The sequence below is a fragment of the Equus caballus genome, chromosome 2, assembly GCF_041296265.1.
Source record: "Equus caballus isolate H_3958 breed thoroughbred chromosome 2, TB-T2T, whole genome shotgun sequence".
In the NCBI taxonomy this organism is placed as follows: Eukaryota; Metazoa; Chordata; class Mammalia; order Perissodactyla; family Equidae; genus Equus; species Equus caballus.
Window position 1 is genome coordinate 31946193 of NC_091685.1, and position 19053 is coordinate 31965245.

The 19053-nt window shown below is 57.4% G+C and overlaps 1 protein-coding gene across 6 annotated transcripts in view; it reads right to left on the reverse strand.

The window, feature by feature from the left end:
• The window catches only part of EPHB2 (EPH receptor B2), a 181207-nt gene that overhangs the window by 108053 nt on the left and 54101 nt on the right, over positions 1–19053 (reverse strand). For all 6 annotated transcript variants that reach the window (XM_070251468.1, XM_070251462.1, XM_070251488.1 and 3 more), the window contains exons 2-3: positions 13120–13184; positions 9396–10080 (exon numbers count right to left, since the gene is read on the reverse strand). In XM_070251468.1, coding sequence (XP_070107569.1) covers positions 9396–10080; positions 13120–13176 — 742 coding nt within the window. In that variant the 5' untranslated portion in view covers positions 13177–13184. The remainder of the gene's footprint in view (positions 1–9395; positions 10081–13119; positions 13185–19053) is intronic.

Consider the following 19053-nt stretch of genomic DNA (forward strand, 5'->3'; position numbering starts at 1 on the left):
TGTGGCCTTGGGCAACTCCCTTCCCCTCTCTGGGCCTCCGTTCCTCCTCTGAGGTCAAAGTTCCTACATGGAGGCTTGGAGCTGGGAGAGGGAGGCTGAGGACAAAGGGCCCCGGGGAGGGGCTCCCCAGCAGGGTGCGGCTGAGGCCCGAGCGGGCCTGTGGGCCTAAGCCAGCAGCTGCAGAGCAATGAAAATCTCTTAACCACACAGAATTGTTAACGGCTCCCAAATCCTGTTGTACCGCAGGCTTAGAAAGGCTTAAACTGTTAAATGCATAAACTTCCTCAATAAACGGGCGGGCCTCTCTCGCCAGATCCCGAAGCAGCCCAGATGAAAAGGCGCGGCTGGAGGGAGGGAGCTGCCCCAGCTGTTTATGGCTCCGGAGGCAGGCAGCCGCCACCAAACCTGTCCACCCCGTGCCTTTGGGGTCTGACCCGGGTCTGGGGCTGAGAGAGGACAGCGCAGGGGCTCCGGGGTCAGGCGGCCTGGGTTCAAACCCTACCCCTTCCTAACCGTGTCACCTTGGACAAGCTGCTCGCCCTCTCCAAGCCTCAGTTTCCTCTTCTGTTAACAGGAACGAGGATGCCTAACCCCGACGGGAGGCCCGAGGGAGGAGCTGCCCGGTCCACAGGAGGCTCCTGACACAGTGAGCCCCGGGCTCCTGCTACAAAGCCTTTCTGCCACCTCCTCCGAGAAGCAGGGGAAATCAGAAATGGGGGGCACGAGAGCAGACGCCTGCCTCTGCCCCCTCCGAGGCTGTGACTCTGGGCCCGGTCTCCGTCTCCTGATCTGTGGGGGATTCGACAGGGGCCCTGTAGGGAGGGGGCGTTGGGGGAAAGCTGTGTGGGGGGCGGGGGGAATCTTCTCTCTGGCCAGAGGTCAGCCAGGGCCGGGTGGGCCGCCTTCCAGGAGGATCTTTGCTCCCTTGGCACAGAGAGAGGAGGCCCATACCGGTTCCCCACCCAGGAGCCTTCGTGCGGGGACCCAGCTCCATCCTGCCCGATGTCTCTTGATACGAAAGCAACACTTCCTTCAAGGTTCAGCCACGGGCCGCCCTCCTCCCCCTTGAAGCCCTTCTGGTTGCCCCACGAGGGTGGCCCCCTCGTCCTTTGAAGTCACTCAGTCCCGCACGTGAGCCACTCTGTCGGTTATCTGTCAAACCCTTTACCTCCACCATCTCAGGGGCCCCTCGGTAACAGCGGTGGGGATGGGCAGAGTCCTTTCAGGCTTCGGCCCCCTCTGGTTAATAAGTTGTCCCAGCAAGTTGGAGAAAGCTGTGTTCACATTGTGCCTCTGCTACTCACTGGCTGTGTGAGCTTGGACAACTAGCTGACCCTCTCTGGACCTCAATTGCATCATTTGTAAAACAGAGCTAAGCATATCAACAGAAGATTCAACAAGATAACGGAGCCCAGCGCTGGGCACCGGAGGCCCCTTTTGCCCCAGCCCTGGCCCTCTCCAAGCCTCTCAGGACTCCTTGTAGCCTCTGCCTCACTCGGCCCTTTGACAGCGTGGACTTAAAGCCCAGCCCTCTGCCCTTCTCCTGTGGCCAGGAACACGGCTCTTCTACTCTCCCGCCCCCGGATGGCTGAATCTCGTCTGGGGTCAGCAAGAGGCTAGGGTTAAAAAAAATCAGTATCATTTCTGAACATCTTTTTTCTGGACTAATTCCTGCCCTCAGTTCCTCCCATTCTCCGAAGCCCTGAGAAAATGGCTCCTCCTCCAGGAAGCCTCCCCAGCTCTCCCTGGATTCCCTGCTAAGTGCCCCAAGGCTGTAGCCATGGCTGGGCTGTCTCCCCCACCCCAGACTGGAGGACAAGAAGGGCCATCCTCATCTCTGCAGTTCCCACGCCTGGCCCAGGGACGGCTGCATAGTCGGTGCCTGGGGAGTGTTATTTGCGTGAAAAATGATGGAGCTGTTACGAGGTTCTGGAGCCAAAAGTATCTAATATCTCCTGCCTAGACGCAGGAAGAAATACTAAGATCCATCCCATGTCCTGACATCTAGATCCTTCCAATCAACCGACTCGGAGACGACAGAGGGCCGGAGCAAGCCTCCCACGCTTCTCAGGAGCACCCACCCTGCTGCCTCTGGGCCTTTGCACCTCCTCCTTGTCCGGCTAGCTCCTGCTCCTCACTCAGCTCCACCTGAACAGCTCCTCTCCCAGGAAGCCTTCCTCTGACCACCAAAGCCCTGGCTGACACTCCCCTGGATGGGCTGGGTGCTTTGTCCACCTTCCCTGTCCGCAGATCCGCAGACATGTCTGTCAACATCTCTAGACTGGGTGGTCCCTGAGGGTGGGGGCCATGACTGATCTTTCCAAGGACCCCAATGTGTGGCACATAACGGGCACTCGATATGTGTTAGTGTCCCCGTCCTCTATGAAGACATCGCCGACCCCTCTAAGCAGCAAAAAAATCAGAAGCTGGTGTTCAGAGGATGTCTGATGGCTGGCTGGCTGGATGGACGGACAGGTGGACCAATGGATGGACAGATGGATGGACAGTTGTGAACAAGCACAGATGCTTTGAGACCATATAAGAAAGGAGACGTGGGGGACTGGGGTACTTCCAATTTTTAAGAACAAAGACCTGAATAGCCTGAGTGCCTTGGCCGGGGTCCCCATCCGATGCCCCTCCCAAAAAGCTGGCCTGCATGGTCTCAGCCCAGGCCTGAGCTTGGGGGTCTGCAGAAAGTGCCTAGCACCCCGCCCCCCTCAGCTGGGCATCTCCACCCTGTTCTTAAAGAGAAGCAGCAGAACTTTCTGTTTCCGTGTGGGGGTCTGGGCCTCGCCTCCCACCCAGCATTCCAACGCGCACACCCTCCCCCAGCACAGCTCTGCCAGCTGGCGGCCTCTCTCCTCCTGCCCCGGAGACTGACCGCACCCCACCCCCGCAGACTTGCCAGACACATCTGGGCCACTGGTCCAGCCTCTGTGGGAAGGGCTGGAGCCGAGAGCCGGGCGGGAAAGAGGCCGCCCCGAGGGTGGCCCAGGATCCCACTCTGAGGGTCCAGAGAGGACTCCCGGCCCCTCCCTCCCTTGGCTGGGGAAACACAAGATTCTGGGAGAAAAACAGAAAATAAAGTCACAGGCATAAGATCCCAGGCTGGTGAGCACGCCGGGAAAAAGGCCCGCGAAGGCTGCGGCCAGGAGGGTACCTCAGCCCAGCCTTTCTGGAGCTCCTTCGGCAAAGCGTGTCAAAAGCTCTAAAAAAAGTACACACCCTTTGACCCCACAATTCCACACCCGGAGACGTATCCTATGCAAATACTAGCAGCGGGCCAAACGACAGAGCGACCATGGGGCCCATCCCAGCTTCAGGATCATGGTTAAGAACGAAAACTGCGCCCCGTGAGCAGTGTTCATGTCCATCAACAGAGGATTGGTAAATAAACGATGCGAGCTCCACCTACGGAGTCTGAGAGGCTCCCAGAATGATGCTGTAGATCTAACATGACGTGGAAAAACGTCCACAAAATACGAATTAGTCAAAATCCCTCGTGTATTTTTATCAGGAGTCTATTTTTTCTTTAAAAAAAATCAATACGTGTAAAAACTCATAAGTACACCTAGAAGGATCCACCCCAGTCTGTTAACAGTGGTTCTTTCTGGGTGATTTTAATTTTCTCCTTTTTGCTTCTCAGTAATGTCTAAAGATCCTACAAATAAGCTGCATTGCTTTCGTGATAAGGAAGTTATTTTTTCCTCAAAACAAAATGCTCATCAGGGAAAAAAACATTCACAGGCAAAAGACGGTGTTGGTAAAAGTCCTGATTCTTGTTTTTATAACACTTTTCTAGGTATTTTCTCATTGACTCTGCACAGCAGCCCTCCTATTTATTCTGTTTTACAGATGAGAAAATAAAGGCTGGGAGAGGGTCAGCTGCTCGCCCAAGGTCACACAGCTAGTGAGAGGCAGAGCTGGGGTTGGAAACCAGGTCTCCAAGGTCAAGGAGAGGCCATGGGTGGGGGAGAGAGCGGGGCCGGGGGCTGCCAAGTGGGGCAGGGCGGGGGAGAGGCTGGGAGGAGAAGCCCGGCAGCTGGGAGCTGGGAAGTCTGAGTTGCAGCCAGGGCAGCAACGTGTGCATGCGTGCAACCGCCCCCTCCCGCTGGCCCGCAGCCCCTCTCGCTGTCCAAGCCGAATATTAAAAATCCCATGATGCCCCGATGGGACCACAGCAGCCACACCCCCTGTGGAGCCGCCTCCTGGTCCGTCGGGGCGGGGGGGGGGGGGGGGGGGGGGGGGGGGGGGGGGGGGGGGGGCGGCGTCTGGCAGCAGGAGAGAGGACGGTAGGGCCCCCAACAGTGGCTGGTGGAGTGGGGGCTCCCGATGGACAGGGACAAGTGGGGGCTGAGGTAGGAAAGAGAAACCAAGGGAAATAGGGATACAGAGACAAACTTGGAGACACCGAGGCAGGACACACACATAATCAAACCCATAAACATCTGGGAAACAGACTCGGGGTCTTGGGTGGGAGCAGCTGCTGCAGGGCAGGGATTCCAGGGCCACCATCCCGTCACCTCCAGCGGATCCACTGCGGGCAAGGCCAAGCAGGGATTGTGATCTTGAGGAGGCTGGGGCCCGGAGGATGGCGGGGAGAGTTCTTCTGAAGGAAGTCCCAGGAGTGCCCCACCTGGCAGGCGTATGTGGGGGCGCCATAAACTGAGCAGATGAACAGAGAGGGACAGCCGTGCCTAAGCCCCTGCACCCAGTAGGGCACACGACACCCACAGACATGCCCCATCCCGTCAGACCTTAGGCCTTTATTCATGTGGCTCCACGACCTACAATGCCCTCCCCTCTTCACCCATCCAGATCCTACTTACTCTTCAAGGCCAAATTCAAATGCCACCTCTTCCCTGAAGCCTTCCTAGACTCCCAGTCAGAAAAGATGCCATCTTCCTCATATTCTCAACGTGCTTTGTCTGGATAGACTTCATGCTCTGCCTTGTTCCCAGGGTGTCTGAGTCCCCGGCTCGCCTAGGAGCCACTTCAGGCCAAACCCTGAGTCTCAGGTGCTCTCCTCCAGCTTTCCCAGGGCGGCCCCTGTCAGCTGAAAGGACACCTCTTCCAAGAGCCTTCCCTGAACCACCTGGCTGAAGCAGGTCCTCCCTTTGACCTCTACTCTTGCCCTCAATTTTCCTTTTTTTTTTTTTGAGGAAGATTAGCCCTGAGCTAACTGCTGCCAATCCTCCTCTTTTTGCTGAGGAAGACTGGCCCTGAGCTCACATCCATGCCCATCCTCCTCTACTTTATATGTGGGATGCCTACCACAGCATGGCTTGCCAAGCGGTGCCATGTCTACACCCGGGATCCAAACCGGCAAACCCCGGGCCGCTGGAGTGGAACATGCGCACTTAACCACTGCGCCACTGGGCCGGCCCCTGTTGCCCTTGGTTTTCTTTCCTTTTACTCATCACAGTCTGTAACTATTTTACTTATTTGTTAATTTACTTTTTTCCCTCCATCTTTCCCGTATCCACCCACCCAGACTAAAACCTCTGGGAGGGCAGTGAACGTGTCCGTCTTGTTCACTTCTGTGTCCTGCAGCACCGGTATGTGCCTGACTCATAGAAGGTACTCAGTAAGTGTCTGTTGGAGGGCTAAGGGGCATACAGAGGGTACTCGATGCATGCTTGTTAACATGAACGGTGGACTGGCTTCCCCAGGCCCCTCCCGCCCCGCTGTGCCCTGCACACAGCAGACACCCGAGGAAGTCGGTCAGATCGAGTACATTTAACCTGTAGTTTCGTGAACCACCCAGTGCACTGGGACCCCCCACCCACCACTGCCCACCCCTGGGATGGCTCCCATTCCCACGAGGACTTGCCTCCCCATCCGCCGAGAAGACTTTCTCCAGCCTTCTGTTCTCTAGTGTGTACTAACAGAGCCATGGAGTTTCCCTATCAAATTATGTTTCCATATTAAATGGATCTTTCCAAACCCCACCCACCCAGAGATTCTGCTAACGTCCCCTCCCATCCCCTTAGGGTGGATGCTCCCTGGGGTGGCCGCAGGGCTGGGCCTGTGGTCATTGTCTGGCCTTGATTCCTGCTCCGTCTGGCCAAGGATGTGGTATCGCATCGTGTGTCTGAGCTAATGGTCCTGTTACAAAAGCATCAGCCCTGCTTGCTTAAAAATGCTGACTCTTGGCCCCACTTTAGAGCCACATAACCAGACCTGGGGGAGGGGCTCATGCCAGACCCAGGAATCTGCGTCTTAGCAACCTTCCCAGCGGATTCGGAGGCACAGTCAGGGCTGAGAACCCCTGAGCGAGAGGGGGAGAAAGCACTGTGCCAAGCACTCAGATGTGAGCTGCAATCACCATTCCCACACGTTCTGGGCCGGCCCGCGGGACTTGGGCTGGAGCAGCCCCACATCTGGGTGGCTGCTGCACAGGCCACAGCAGCAGCTGGTGTCCTTCTGGCTCCCGGAGCTCATTAATCACACCTTAACTGGCCCCCACTCGCACCCAGCGGCCGGCTGGGCTGGGCCTGAGCCTGGGGAAGCTGTAGATCTGGGGGGGTGGGGGGAAGAGGGGAGTGGCGGGGAGCCAGTGCTGGAAACTCTGTCCTAGCATTACCTCGAGCCCCACCATTTGCAAGGAGAAGCTGGACTCCAATAACTTGCCTGTGACGGGCAACCTCTGCTATGGCCCCCGTGACCCCCACCCCCCCTCATTCACAGCCTGTGCACCTCACTGCCCTGGAGTGCAGGCTGAATTTGGTGACTCACTTTTCATGTAGAGAATACAGCAGAAGTGATAAGACCTCATTTCTGAGATGAGGTTATAGAAAGACGGTGGCTTCCATCTTGGGTGCTCTCTCACGCTCTCTCGGATCGCTTACTCTGGGGAAGCCACTGCACACATGAGAGGCCATGTGGCGAGGGACCGAGGCCCGCAAACAACCGCGAGAGCGAGCGTGGAAGCAGATCCCTCCCGACTCGGGCCTTCAGATGAAACTGCAGCCCCCAGCCGCCAGCCTGTCTGCAACCTCAGGGGAGACCTGGAGCCTGGGGTGCCCACACCTGGACGCCTGACCCTCAGGCCCTGAGAGATAATAAACGTTTGTTGTTTTAAGCTGCTAAATTTTGGGGTGACTTGTTATGCAGCAAGAGAGAAATAATACACCTCCTCATCTCATTCCAGCAACAATTCTTCCTACAGCCCCCCGAGCCCTTAGCCACAGGCACATAAAGTTTACGGGTCCCCCGAAAGGGCCACACTCATTCACGGCCCCAGGTCTTTTTTCATGCCTATCCATCCTCCAGAAGGCCTGGCCACCTAGTCAACACATCCATCTCCCAAGACTCGGCTCCAGTGTCACCTCCTCTGTGAAGCCCTCCCTCTTTTTCTGTGCCCACTGCAGCCTGAGCAGCTCCTGCTAAAGCAAGTCTGACACATTCCCTGCTTGTTCATTTAGTCATCAGCTCCTCGAGGGCAGGGCCACAGCTGGATTCTTCTCTGTCTTACCTGATGCTCACTCAGCACAAGGTTTGACACACAGCAGGCGCAGGGAAGGTTTGATGAGTGAATAAACAATGAGCAGTGAGTGAGTGATTCTGCCCCCATGGCCTGCCATCTCCCAAGGCTGTGCACGTTCACACTTGAGTACAGAAAACCCAATCTGTTCTCTCCCACAACAAACCAGCCTTTTCTCCCAGCTTCCCAGTGCTTGTCCAGGACCATCATCTCCCCGAAAGCTGGAATTCCCCGTCCGTCGGATTCCCCCACCTCCCCCTTCCAACCGGTCTCCACGTCTCGTCCGACTCACTGCCAAGACGCCCCATGGTTCCGCCCCTCCTCTTCTCAGGCACCCTGGACGCCCAGTCAAACCAGCCAGCATCTCTGAGATCACGGCAACAGCTTCCCTACAGGCTGCTGCTCCCGTCCCGTGCACCCCCCTTATCCTTCCAGAGACCTTTAGATGCTGCCTCAGAGCACGGAGGAGGAGCCACAGAGACGGTGGCTGTGACAGCACTTTACCAAGACAAGGGTCACTGCAATCGCCCCAGGCTGAACTTCCACTGGCTCTCCAGGGCCCCCAGGACAGGGTCCAAACTCTTAGCCTGGCATTTGAAGCACCCAGGATCCGAGTCCAACGGAGAAGGCAAGAGGAAGTGGCACAGAGAGGTTCAAATCTCCTATACCTCCAGCATCACCATCACAGCTCACTCCATGGAGCACCTGCGGCAGGCTGGGCTTTGCATACATCATCTCACTTAGTTAACGTTTATTAAGCTCTTACTGTGTACCAGAAACCAGTATAAATGCTTTACAGGTCTTAAGTTCTTGAATCCTCACAAACGCCCTATGAAAGAAGGTTTCACACTCGGCCCAGGACAGACAGCTGATAACCGCAGGGCTGGGATTCAAACCTAGGTCTGTCTGCCTTCACAGCCTCCTCAGCACCACGAGTACCTCCTACAAACTCATGTTTGCAAACCACCCTCATGGTTCTTTGCCATAATCAAGCACTACCTGTACTATTGCTTAGTCAATATTTTTCCTTAAATGAACTCAAGTGGCACAATGGTTAAGAGGGTGGCTTAGAATCACAGGACCCGGGTAAGACGCCTGTATGAGCTCTCGGGGCCTCAACCTCTTCATAGAAAATGGCACTTCCCCTCACAGGGTTCTCGTGAGGATGAAATGAATTACAGCTATCAGCACACAGTGAGAGTGTTGTCAGGACACCTGGCTCACAGTAGGGCTGCCGTTCCCCATCTCTCTGAACCGGAAGGAACCGTGTGACTTGCTTTGGCCAGTGAAATGGGCAGCAGGGTGGTGTGTGGGCCATTCCCGGCGGAGCTGTGGAGAGCGCACGGCCCGCCACACTCTCCCCCACCTCTCCCGAAGATCCCAGCATCCCAGGCTCCTCCGCGGCTCCTCCACCCGCCTGGCTCCCAGAGGGAGGAGTCCCAAGCTGACCCACGATGGACGCGGAACACGGAGCGAGACATAAACTCCTCCTGTTCTGTCACTTCACCCCAGCCTGGCCTATACTTACCAATGTTATTTACTATGACATGAATTTCCTTACAAAGGAAACCGTATCCCTTTTGTAAACAAAGACATACAGTACCGCTTGCCATCGTTAATATTCATACAATAATTAAAAGGAGAAATGTTTATCCTCATGCCGACTAAAATCATCTTCATCTCCTCTGTAGAACGCACACGTACCACCATCCAAGAAGCGCTCTTCAAACGCCTTCCTCTGAGAAGCAGAACCACGGCTGCGGCTTTGCAAACCCTGTCCACACACTGCCACGTGGTCAACTCCAGGCCACCGCCCTCGCCAGCCTGCGCTCCCAGCTGCCAGGCCCGAGTCTGCAGCCAACACCCACTCCACGCCCTTCCAGGGCACCTGCCCCGCTGGGGTCCTTACCTCGGCAGACGGTACCATTCTCCACGGCCTCGAAGCCCGCTTTGCACATGCAGCGCCCGATGGGCACCAGCCACTCGCCGTCCCCGTTACAGTAGAGCTTGATGGGCACGTCCACCTCCTCGGCATTGGCGATGCAGCTGCCCCGGGCGGCCACCAGCGACGTGCTCTCAGCCCCCGACAGCGTCTCCTGGAAGATGGCGCCATTCTGGATGATGCGGGGGCACTTGCGGTAGAAGACGCGCACGGCGATGAGGGACATGCAGCCGCCGTAGTCCTGGAAGGCCAGGTAGAAGCCGCTGCGGGACACGGGCCCAAAGCTCCGCACCTCGGTGTTGATCTTCATGACCCGGCCACCCAGATCCACCTGGGAGAAGCTCTCATCGGCCGCGATGGTGTCCACCTTCACCCACGGATTCTCCATCCAGTTGGGGAAGGTCTTGGTGGCCGAGTCGAAGTCGGCCTCATAGTAATAGAGGTTGAAGGTCTCCTTGCAGGAGCCGGGCACGCTGGGGATGCTGCTGCAGTCGCGCACCGAGAACTTCATCTCCACGTGGATGCGGTGGGCGCCGCGGCGCCGGATGAACTTGGTCCGTAGCCAGTTGTTCTGGCTCGACTCAAACACATTGCACACCTGGTACGTGCGGATCGTGTTCATGTTCTCATCGTAGCCGCTCACCTCTTCCCACTGTGGGCGAAATGCTAGTCAGGTGAGGGAGGTAGGGGCTCAGCCCCAGGGAATGCCCTAAGAGGGGAGAGACAGACCCTGCCTTAGGGAATCCTCCAGTCTGATGGTGGACGACAGGACTCCTAGCATCAGGGGCCTCCCAGTCTAATGGGGGAGGCACAGACTCTACCTCAGGGATCTTCCAGTCTGATAAAGAAGACATGATCCCTACCATCAGCGAACTCCCAAGCTGAGCGGGAGACATGGCCTCGGCCCTGAGGAACGCTCCCATCTGTGAGGGGGACACGCCGATCTGCTGGGAAGGGCGCACACCTGCTCTTGGTACCCCCCTAGTCAGTACGGGAGATGTGACCCCTCCCCCGGGGTTCACTAATCTGATAAAGGAGACAAGGCCCCTGCTCCTGGGAAGCTCCCACCTGGAAGGGAAAAGATGGAGCGGCCCGCCCCGAGCCAGTTCCCTCTCTGAGAGCAGACACAGCCTTGTGCTTGGGGAGCTGCCAGTCTGATGGGGAGGGCGAGATTCTGCCTGCTGGGGGCTCCAAGTCTGACCAGGGAGATAGAGCCCTCGCTGCTGGGGAGTCCCAGTCCGATGGAAAAAGAGCCCTCACCCCAGGGACGGGGAGACAGGGCCCTTCCCCGGGCTCCAGCTCTGCTCTGGAGCCTGAAGTGGCCAGCTGGTGTGTGGAGGGAGACCTCCCATTCTTCCTGCTGGGGGCAGGTGCTTCTGTGCCCTCCCCGGACCCAGCCTGGGCTCTCAGCGCCCAGCTGAGTGCTCCCCAGCCCCCTGCTAGAGGGGCCGGGCCGGCTGGGGAAAGTGGGGAGTAGAGGGGTCCCGGGCCCATGTTCTCTCCTCACAGGCCCAGCTCACTCGCACCGCTATTCCGTTCACACTCTTATGCCTTCCTTGAGTACCCCCTCGACTTCTCAGTCCATCCTTCTGGGATCTCTTCCCGCAGGTTCTCCCTCCAGCGGCAGCGTCTGCCTTCAGCGACCCTCCCTTGGGTGTTGGGCGCGATCTGCCTGGGTGAGAGCTGGGCCCTCCAGCCCTCCTGGCTTGCTCTCCCCAGGGGGACTGAACGCTCGCTGAGGGGAGCGACTGCTCCCGCCTTCTCCTGTGTCTCCTTGTGGGGCTGGCTTCACCTGGGGTGGACCCAAAAAGGCGAGACCCCAAAGAGCCCCAACAGCGGAGCGCCGCCTCCCACCCATGTGGGGCCAGGGGCGGGGCTGGGACAGGCTCTCATTTCCTTGTCATAATTAGCACACGTGGTACACATGGCTATCCCCATTTTACAAATGACGGAGTAGAGACCAGAGAATTGAGACCACTTGGCCCAAGTCACACAGACTCAGACGCATTCACGTGCTTGCCCAGGCTGCCTCGACGCACGAGGACCCAACAGTGCGCCAGGAGTCCTGGGTCTTGTCCCAGCTCTGCAAACTTGAGGTGTGGCCTTCGGCAAGTCACCTCCCCTCTCTGGGCCTCTATTTCCCCAGCTGCCAAATGTGACTGTTGGTGAGGGAGGCAGGTGATGGGAGAGGTGTCACCCCCAAGTGGGCATTCTTTGTCCCTTTGCCTCTTTCATATTCCCTGGGCCAAGTCTGCGCAGGGCGGAGCAGTGGCTGCTGGGCTGGGGAGGGACGATGCTGTGAAAGGCGTGCGTGGGGAAGGCCGAGCTGGAGCCTGCTGGCCCGGCCTCTACTTCAATGGCGGCTCTGAAACTCCCTACATTGCATTTAATTTTTTTTTTTTGGTGGCACCATGTGACAAAGTCAGCCCCTTGTTACAACCACTGCTCTTCTTCAGAACTTAATTAGAGCACTTAATTAGAGCACTCTGCCTTTCTCCCCTCTCTCTAATTAACATGCAAAGGCCCTGCAGCCTGAACACCCCAAATAATTGCGTCCGGGGGCCCTGCAGCCCGGCCTGGCCTCATTACCGGCAGGGTGGGGCTGTGGGCCCAGCCGCCTGCGCAGATGGAAAATTGGTGACAAGAAAGAGCCACAGAAAGAGGCCTGACCCTGGGCCCTGCCTATTGAGAGCGAGGCCTGAGGGGGGTGGCGGGGGGGGGGGGGCTGCTCCTGGGGCAGCAGCTGAGTCCCAGCAGAGGAGCTGGAATGGGGGGAGGGGAAGGCCGGGCTGTGGGAGCCCAGGGCCCTCCCCAGAGACGAGGGAGATGAGGAAGGAATGATATTAAAGCCGATGACGGTGACGATGGTGACAGATGTTAGAGCTACGTGTTATTGGGAGCCCATTCTACACCAGGCACGGTGCTAGACACATTTCAGGAAAACCTCACAACGGTCCTGTGAGGAAGACATTATCATCACCATTTTACAGATGAGGAAACTGAAGCTCAGACAGGTTAAGGAACTGACCCCAGATCACACAGCTGTGAGTGGCAAAACTGCGGCAGAAGTTCAGGAGTATCTGACTCCACAGCCCATGTGTAAGCACTGCGCTGGGTGTCAGATGGGCTCAGACCACTGGACCCAAGGAAGCGGGATGATAAGAGCTCAGGCAGGCAGAGCCTTGGGTGATGGGGGACCCAGAAAGAACGCCCAGGAAACTCGGTCACAGCCCTGGACACAAACCTGAGCCCCATCACTTACCAGCTGTAGGGCTCCTGGTAGGTGGCTACAGCTCTCTGAGCCTCAGTTTCCTCACCTATAAAACGGAGGTGATTCCTCCCCATGGGACTGGAGAGGATGTGTGTAAGGTGCTTGATACAGTATCTGGCACACAGTGGGTGCTCGGGAAGTGACAGTCCACTTCCCTCATCTGTAAAATGGGGGTAGTGCCAGCACCTACTTCTCAGCCTCACCCTGAGGATTCCATGGGGGAGCTAAATGCATCCAGCATGTTGTCATGGTAACTGGCGCTCCATCAACGGTAGGGGACCAGGCAGGTGGGGCAATGAGAGGCCGCGCCCTGGGCCCTGAAAAGGGAAAAGGGCTGGAACGTGAGGGAGCATCCAGGCCCCGCAGCAGAACCCGAGGTATCCTGGGGGACCAGGCAGGGTTTGGGGACCACTGACTCACCCCTGATGGAGGATGCACGATCCAGCCCAGCTCCGCCGTGGCAGTGGTGGAGTCCATCAGCGTTTCTGCGGGGAGAGCAAAGAGTCACGCAGGCCCTCCTGCCAAGAGCTGTCAATCACCCCAAGACCCCACCCCTCGAGGGTCTTCTTTACAGAGCGCCACCTACTTCCATGGCTCCAAACAAATCTGGCTCTAATTCTATAGATCAACCTCCCTTTAGGTCCTGCCCCCGCTCCATAACCCTACCCACTCCCACGCTCCAGCCAATTGTCTGGCTCCGTTCCTCCAGGGCCCAATTCCATCCCTTCTACATATGGCCACGCCCAACCTCTCGACCAATCATGTCCCACCAACCTAGGTACCGCCCCCTTCCCTCCCTTTCTGATCTGGAAGGGTCTTAACCTGGGTTTCCAGGGTGGGCTTCAGAGAGTCCACAAGGAAACCCTCGAAATGTTGTCAAACCGAGGGCGCCTGTGTGCTTTTTCGCTTGCATCAAATTTTCAAAAACTGGAACATGGGCCTTAGAGGGGCTGCCCTTGTGTCCCAGCTGAGCCCCATCAGTTCCCCAGCTCAGCCCTCTGGCCCACACTTCCTGTCAGGGATACCCTCCCCTCTTCTCTGGGGACTGGAGTCCTCCCTCGAGTCCCCATCCCGGGGCCCCTTCCCCCAGGGCTTGACCAACTCCGCCCCTAGGACGGCCCTGGGGGTGGAGATGTGTTGAGGGCCAGCACTGTGCCCAGTGGGGCCAGTTCGTCACCTGCCCTCCGGGAACTCAAGAGACTCAGATCAGCTTCTGAACCAGCCAGGGCCCCACTTGCCTCCCTTCATTCCAGCAGCCGGAGGGAAGGAGACCACAGGGTCAGAGAGACCCCTATTCATCCCAGATCAGGCTCAGGACCCGCCATCCCTTCCCTGCCACAGGGGCTTCAAACCACTTCGAACTGAATTGCAAGGCACTGAGCAGATTTAAATTGGCCTCTTGTGCGCATTCATTCAACAAATACATCCTGATGCCCATTAGGTACCAGGCGCTGTGCTGGGTACCCTAAGACAGATAAGGGAGAACACCAAGACCCTATGCTGGAGCGGTTCATAGTCTGGTGTGGAAATGAGGTGTGCATACAAATAGCTACGAGAGAGTAGGCAGAGAGACCTAGAAAGTCAGAGCTGACCCTTCCACACCACCTAGCTCAGGGAGGGTGGATGAGAGGCAGGCTTGCTGCCATCCTCCAATTCTGTGCCAGGGCAGACATCGCCAATCAATCCCCACACTCTGTGGCACATGATGCTTCTCCCACGGCACTCCAGGTGACCGAGACCCACCTTTTCAGATGCTATCGCTGGTCAGCCCAACTGCCTCCTTTTGGAGACAGGGTAACTGAGGCACAGAGAGGAGAAGAGACTTCCTAAAGATCACAGAGGAGTTGGTGGCAGAGTGGGTGGTGCAGGTATTCTGCCTCTGACCCTGTAAATTTCTAGACACTTAGCCTGGGCTGGATGAACTAGGGCAAGGAGCGTGGGGGCAGGGTGCCCCGTCTCCAGGCCACTGTGAAGGTGGAAATGGGAGTAACAAGGTCTTGAACTGGGGCAGGGGCGGTGTGGATCGGAGGGCGGGGATGGGAGGAAGCACTTAGCCGGAGGTGACCCCCGTCAGACCCGCGAGCTGACAAGAGAGGATGCAGCAGCGTCCCCATGACCGCCTGTGGCTCGTGTTTGCGGTCACTGTGTCCCTTTGCGTTGGGGGCTGGAGATGGGGGTGGGGGTGCCAGGGACAGTGGAGTCCAGTGCCAAGGGCGTCTTTTTAATGGCAAATTGGAGGGAAGTTCTATTGCGCTTCTTTGGAGCTGAAAAAAGGGTTCCTTTTCACACTCCGAATGCTACAGATTCTTCTTCCTGGAGAGAACAAGGGCTGAACTTTTAACCTGTTTTCTCTCATCGGCCTCAGCCAGAGACGCGCCAGGCCGGGCTCTCTGCCTGGGCCCGAGGAACAGCTGCTGGGAGCTGTGTCGAACAAGGAAGAGGAGAGACTCTGCTTGGGACGAGAACGGGGTCGGGCGGGGGAGGCAAGCCCGCCAAGCAGGTGGCCCCACCCCTTGGCTGGATTCCTGGGCTGACCCAGAGGCCAAGCTCTAGAGGATTCCACGGCCCAGAGGAGGGGCCATGAACTGACATCCTCATTGTATGGTGGAAACTTCGGCCCAGGGAGGGCAAATGACTTGCCAAAAGTCACACACTGAAAGGGGTGCTCGGACCCTGGGGCCCCACTGCCCCCTCTGCCTCCCACCACACCTGGAACCAGCAAGGGGAGGATCTCAAAGGACTGGAGGTGGGTGGGCTGGCCGGTTCAGACAGGAATGGGCTAAGGGGGAGTGTGCAGTGGGTGCATCTTCTTGGAGGATGCAAGAAGGCGGGCGCCCGCCGTGTTCCCTTCCTGCCACGGCAGTCCCGGGCTCTGCCTGGAAGCTGTTGCCCTCAGGGCTGTGGCGGGAGGGGACACACGGGTGCACTCCCCCCACTTGCCCGGGCCTTTTGCTTTTCAATGACGACATGTCCCTCCACCCCCTGCAGAAAAGGCAGTGAGCAGAGCAGATAACTAGGGGTCAGGAGGTCAGAGACTTCGCTTCTAACCCCCGCTCAGCCACCTACTTGCTTTGTAACCTTGGACTTGTAACCTTTCTCAGCCTCGGTTTCCTCACCTGGCAAACATCCATGAGACCTTCCGAGTGTGGACAGGAGGACTCAGTATGACGGGAAGTGTGTTAGCTTGGAGCCCAGAACAAGCAGCTCGTCAGTGAGCGACTGCTACTGACCCTGAACACACGCATCTCCTCTGAGCTCATCAGGTGGCCCCAGAAGGGCAGGCGGGTCCAAGAGGCTCCCGCTCAGGCTGCCTGGCTCCCCGCTCCCCCCTAGACCATGTCTGCCAACGACGACAAACGTCAGCCTCTCGCTTGAGAGCCGCAGTTTCTGGGGAGGCGGCCCTCTTGGATGCCCTGCGTTGCCTCTTTGTTCCTCTCAAACCAAGCACAAGAGTCAAACTCAGTTCCCGGGGGGAGTCTGGAGTTGGCAGTTCTTGCCTCAGGACCCCAGGGGGGTTCAGGAAGCCAAGCCCTATTTCTACCACCGGCACTTCCTTCCTTCTCCTCATCACCCCCAGACACCTCCCCTCTAATCCCACACATCTATGAAGGGAGGGAAGTCATGTCCCCTGAGACAGAGACCCTGACTATTGGGAGCCAGATACCCTCACAGACATTCTCACAACAATGCCAAGAGATAGTTGATACTGTCCTGTTTCACAGACGGGAAAACCGAGTCTTCCAAAGGCTCAGGGCCTCGCCGGAGCTCACACGTCTACTCCATCCACAAGCTGTGCTCCAGCTGCGCAGACAGTGTGCTGCCCTCTCTCGCCCCTGCACCTCACGCATACTGTTCCCTCTCCGCACCATCTTTGCCTGCCCGAATTCTCATCTGGGAAGTCTCAACCCAGGTCACCTCCTCTTGGAAGTCCTCCTGAATCCCCACCACCCCCGCAGCTCTGCAGCTGCTGGCGTTTCCAGAAGTCCCAGCACTTGCAGACATCCTGGGCAGGTGCTGCCCGCCTGCCATCCTGTTCCAATGGTCTATGGTCTCCTGAAGGGTGGGTGCTGGGTCCTGGTTCTAGAGCCCCCAAGACTAGCACAGGGCTTGGCACATAGTAGGTCTTCAGCCAACGGCTGACATTCCCCCTAAACTGTAGGACTTGAGCACATGCTAGGGTTCCGTTCCATCGGGACAACATTCACGACTTCAGCCATTTCCCCCTACAACCTGTACTGTTATTTAGTTACTATTTTTCTTCCACTTGACTCTTTTTTTCTTAAGTGCATTTTAAAGAGGAAGAAGGAATCATTATTATAAATGGAAAACCAATATCCGTTGCCATAAAAAGAAGGAAAATAACCCAAGACTATTACAATGAAAAATGTTTGTCCCCAAACTACCTAACATTGTTCCACTTCCCACACTTTGGGGACCACTAGGCTCCATCAGGCTGTCTCTCGAGGGCTGGAAATGCCCCCATCCCCATCCCCACTGTGACAATGACAACCCCTCACGCAGGGGAAGCTGTTTCCTATGTACACAGATAATTAATCGCCGCACGACGTGGCAAAGACGGCAGCAGGGATGTGCACGGGGCACCGTGGGCTACGGGACTGAGTGTGAAAGAAAGGAGGAAATGCCCGGTTTAGGGTGGGCTTCCTGGAGGAAGTGACACTTGAATAGGGGCTTAAAGTTAGAAGGGAGTCGGGAGAGGCCGAGTGAGAAGGCCATGCTGGGCAGAGAGGACAGAGAGGCAAAGGCAAGATGAACAATAGCATGGCTGGTGGGGATGAATGGTGGGTGCGGCGCGGGGGGCAGACAGGGAGGGGTGAGAGCTGAGGGTCGAACCTGGAGAGCTGGAGCAGGGGCTGCCCAGTAAAGGTCAGCAGCTCTCCGAGGCCCCCTTGCTGGACCACGTCCCCCTGCCTGCATCCTCGCCAGCCTCCCTGGTGCCACCCTCCACTCCGCCTGACACTGCCCTTCTCCTGCCTTGGGGCACTCCCACCCCAGCTGGCCCTACGGAAATGTCCAGTTCCCGATCCCCAGGGGTCGATGAGGAAACTGAGGCTGTGTGGACATATTCTTAGCATCCGAGCAAAGGCTGGGACCTCTGGCCACCAGGCTAGCGTGCCTTCCTTGGTGGGAAAACAGGGCTTGGCGATGGGGGCCATTTTGGCTGTAGCCCCTCTGCGACCGCACCCCCTCTCCTTCCTGGAGACTGCACAGAAGAAAGCAATCAGGAGGCCCTGATTGCACGGGCCGGGGAGGCCCTCGGGCCCCTCCGGCTATGTGTGAACGAGCAGTGTGCATTTCAGAAATATTTGAGCTCAAAGAGGAGACACACTGAAGTCGTTAGCGTTGGGCCGACAGGCGGGTGGCTGCTCGGAGCCCTGGAGGACGCTCCCACCACCCCGTTTTCAGGCTGGGACGGGTGCTTGCCCTCTGCTGCCCGATCCACCCCTGTTCAGCTGTCTGCCTGGCTCTCGGGCCATAATTCTCTCAGGCCACAGACACTGTTCATCTGCCCTAATGACAGCGCGTGACAGTTCCAAAGACATGTGGAGGAGCCTTCATTAAGCACCTACTGTGTGCCAGGCATTGCGCTGGGCACTTAAATACCGTTGCAACCCCGTGACAACCTGTGGGGTACACACGAGCAGCCCCATTTTACAGATGAGGAAACTGAGGCCAGAGAGGTGGAACGACCTACACGAGGGCACACAGGCAGGGCTGGGATTGAGCCCACATCTGTCTCACTCCACATCTGTGTTATCATTAAGATGCCGCAGTTACAGGCTTAAAAAACAGACAATGCAGCACAAAACAAAAAACTCATTGGGGCTTTTTGCGTGTGTTTATTCTCTCCCTCTGTGTGGGCCTGCATGAGGGCAGGAAGGGAGGGGAGGAGGCCACAAACTGTCCAGGCTAGAACTCGGCCCTGACACTCTCTAGTGTGTGGCTGCAGGCAGGCCTGTGTGCCTCTCTGGGCCTCAGTTTCCCCATCTGTAAAATGGGTTGTGTGAGAATTCAGTGACGTCATGTAGGTGAGTCCTGCTGATGTGACATCTCCCGGGTCCTCGTTCAGCTCTGTGTCTGACTCGCTCGCTGCTGTGCCCCCAGCACCGGGCACTGTTCTGGTGCACAGCAGATGTGTCAACCTCCACGCGGCCGCAGGGGGATGTTTCTAAAGCCCACGTCTGATCACGTCTTAACTGAGCTGAATGCCCTCCAGCGCTCCCCCTGCCAGCAGGACAAAGTCCTAGCTCCCCAACGATGCATTCAAGGCCCCTGCCAACCGGGCCAGTGAGTGACCTGCCAGCCGCACGCTCCCACGTCCCTGGTGTCCAGCAT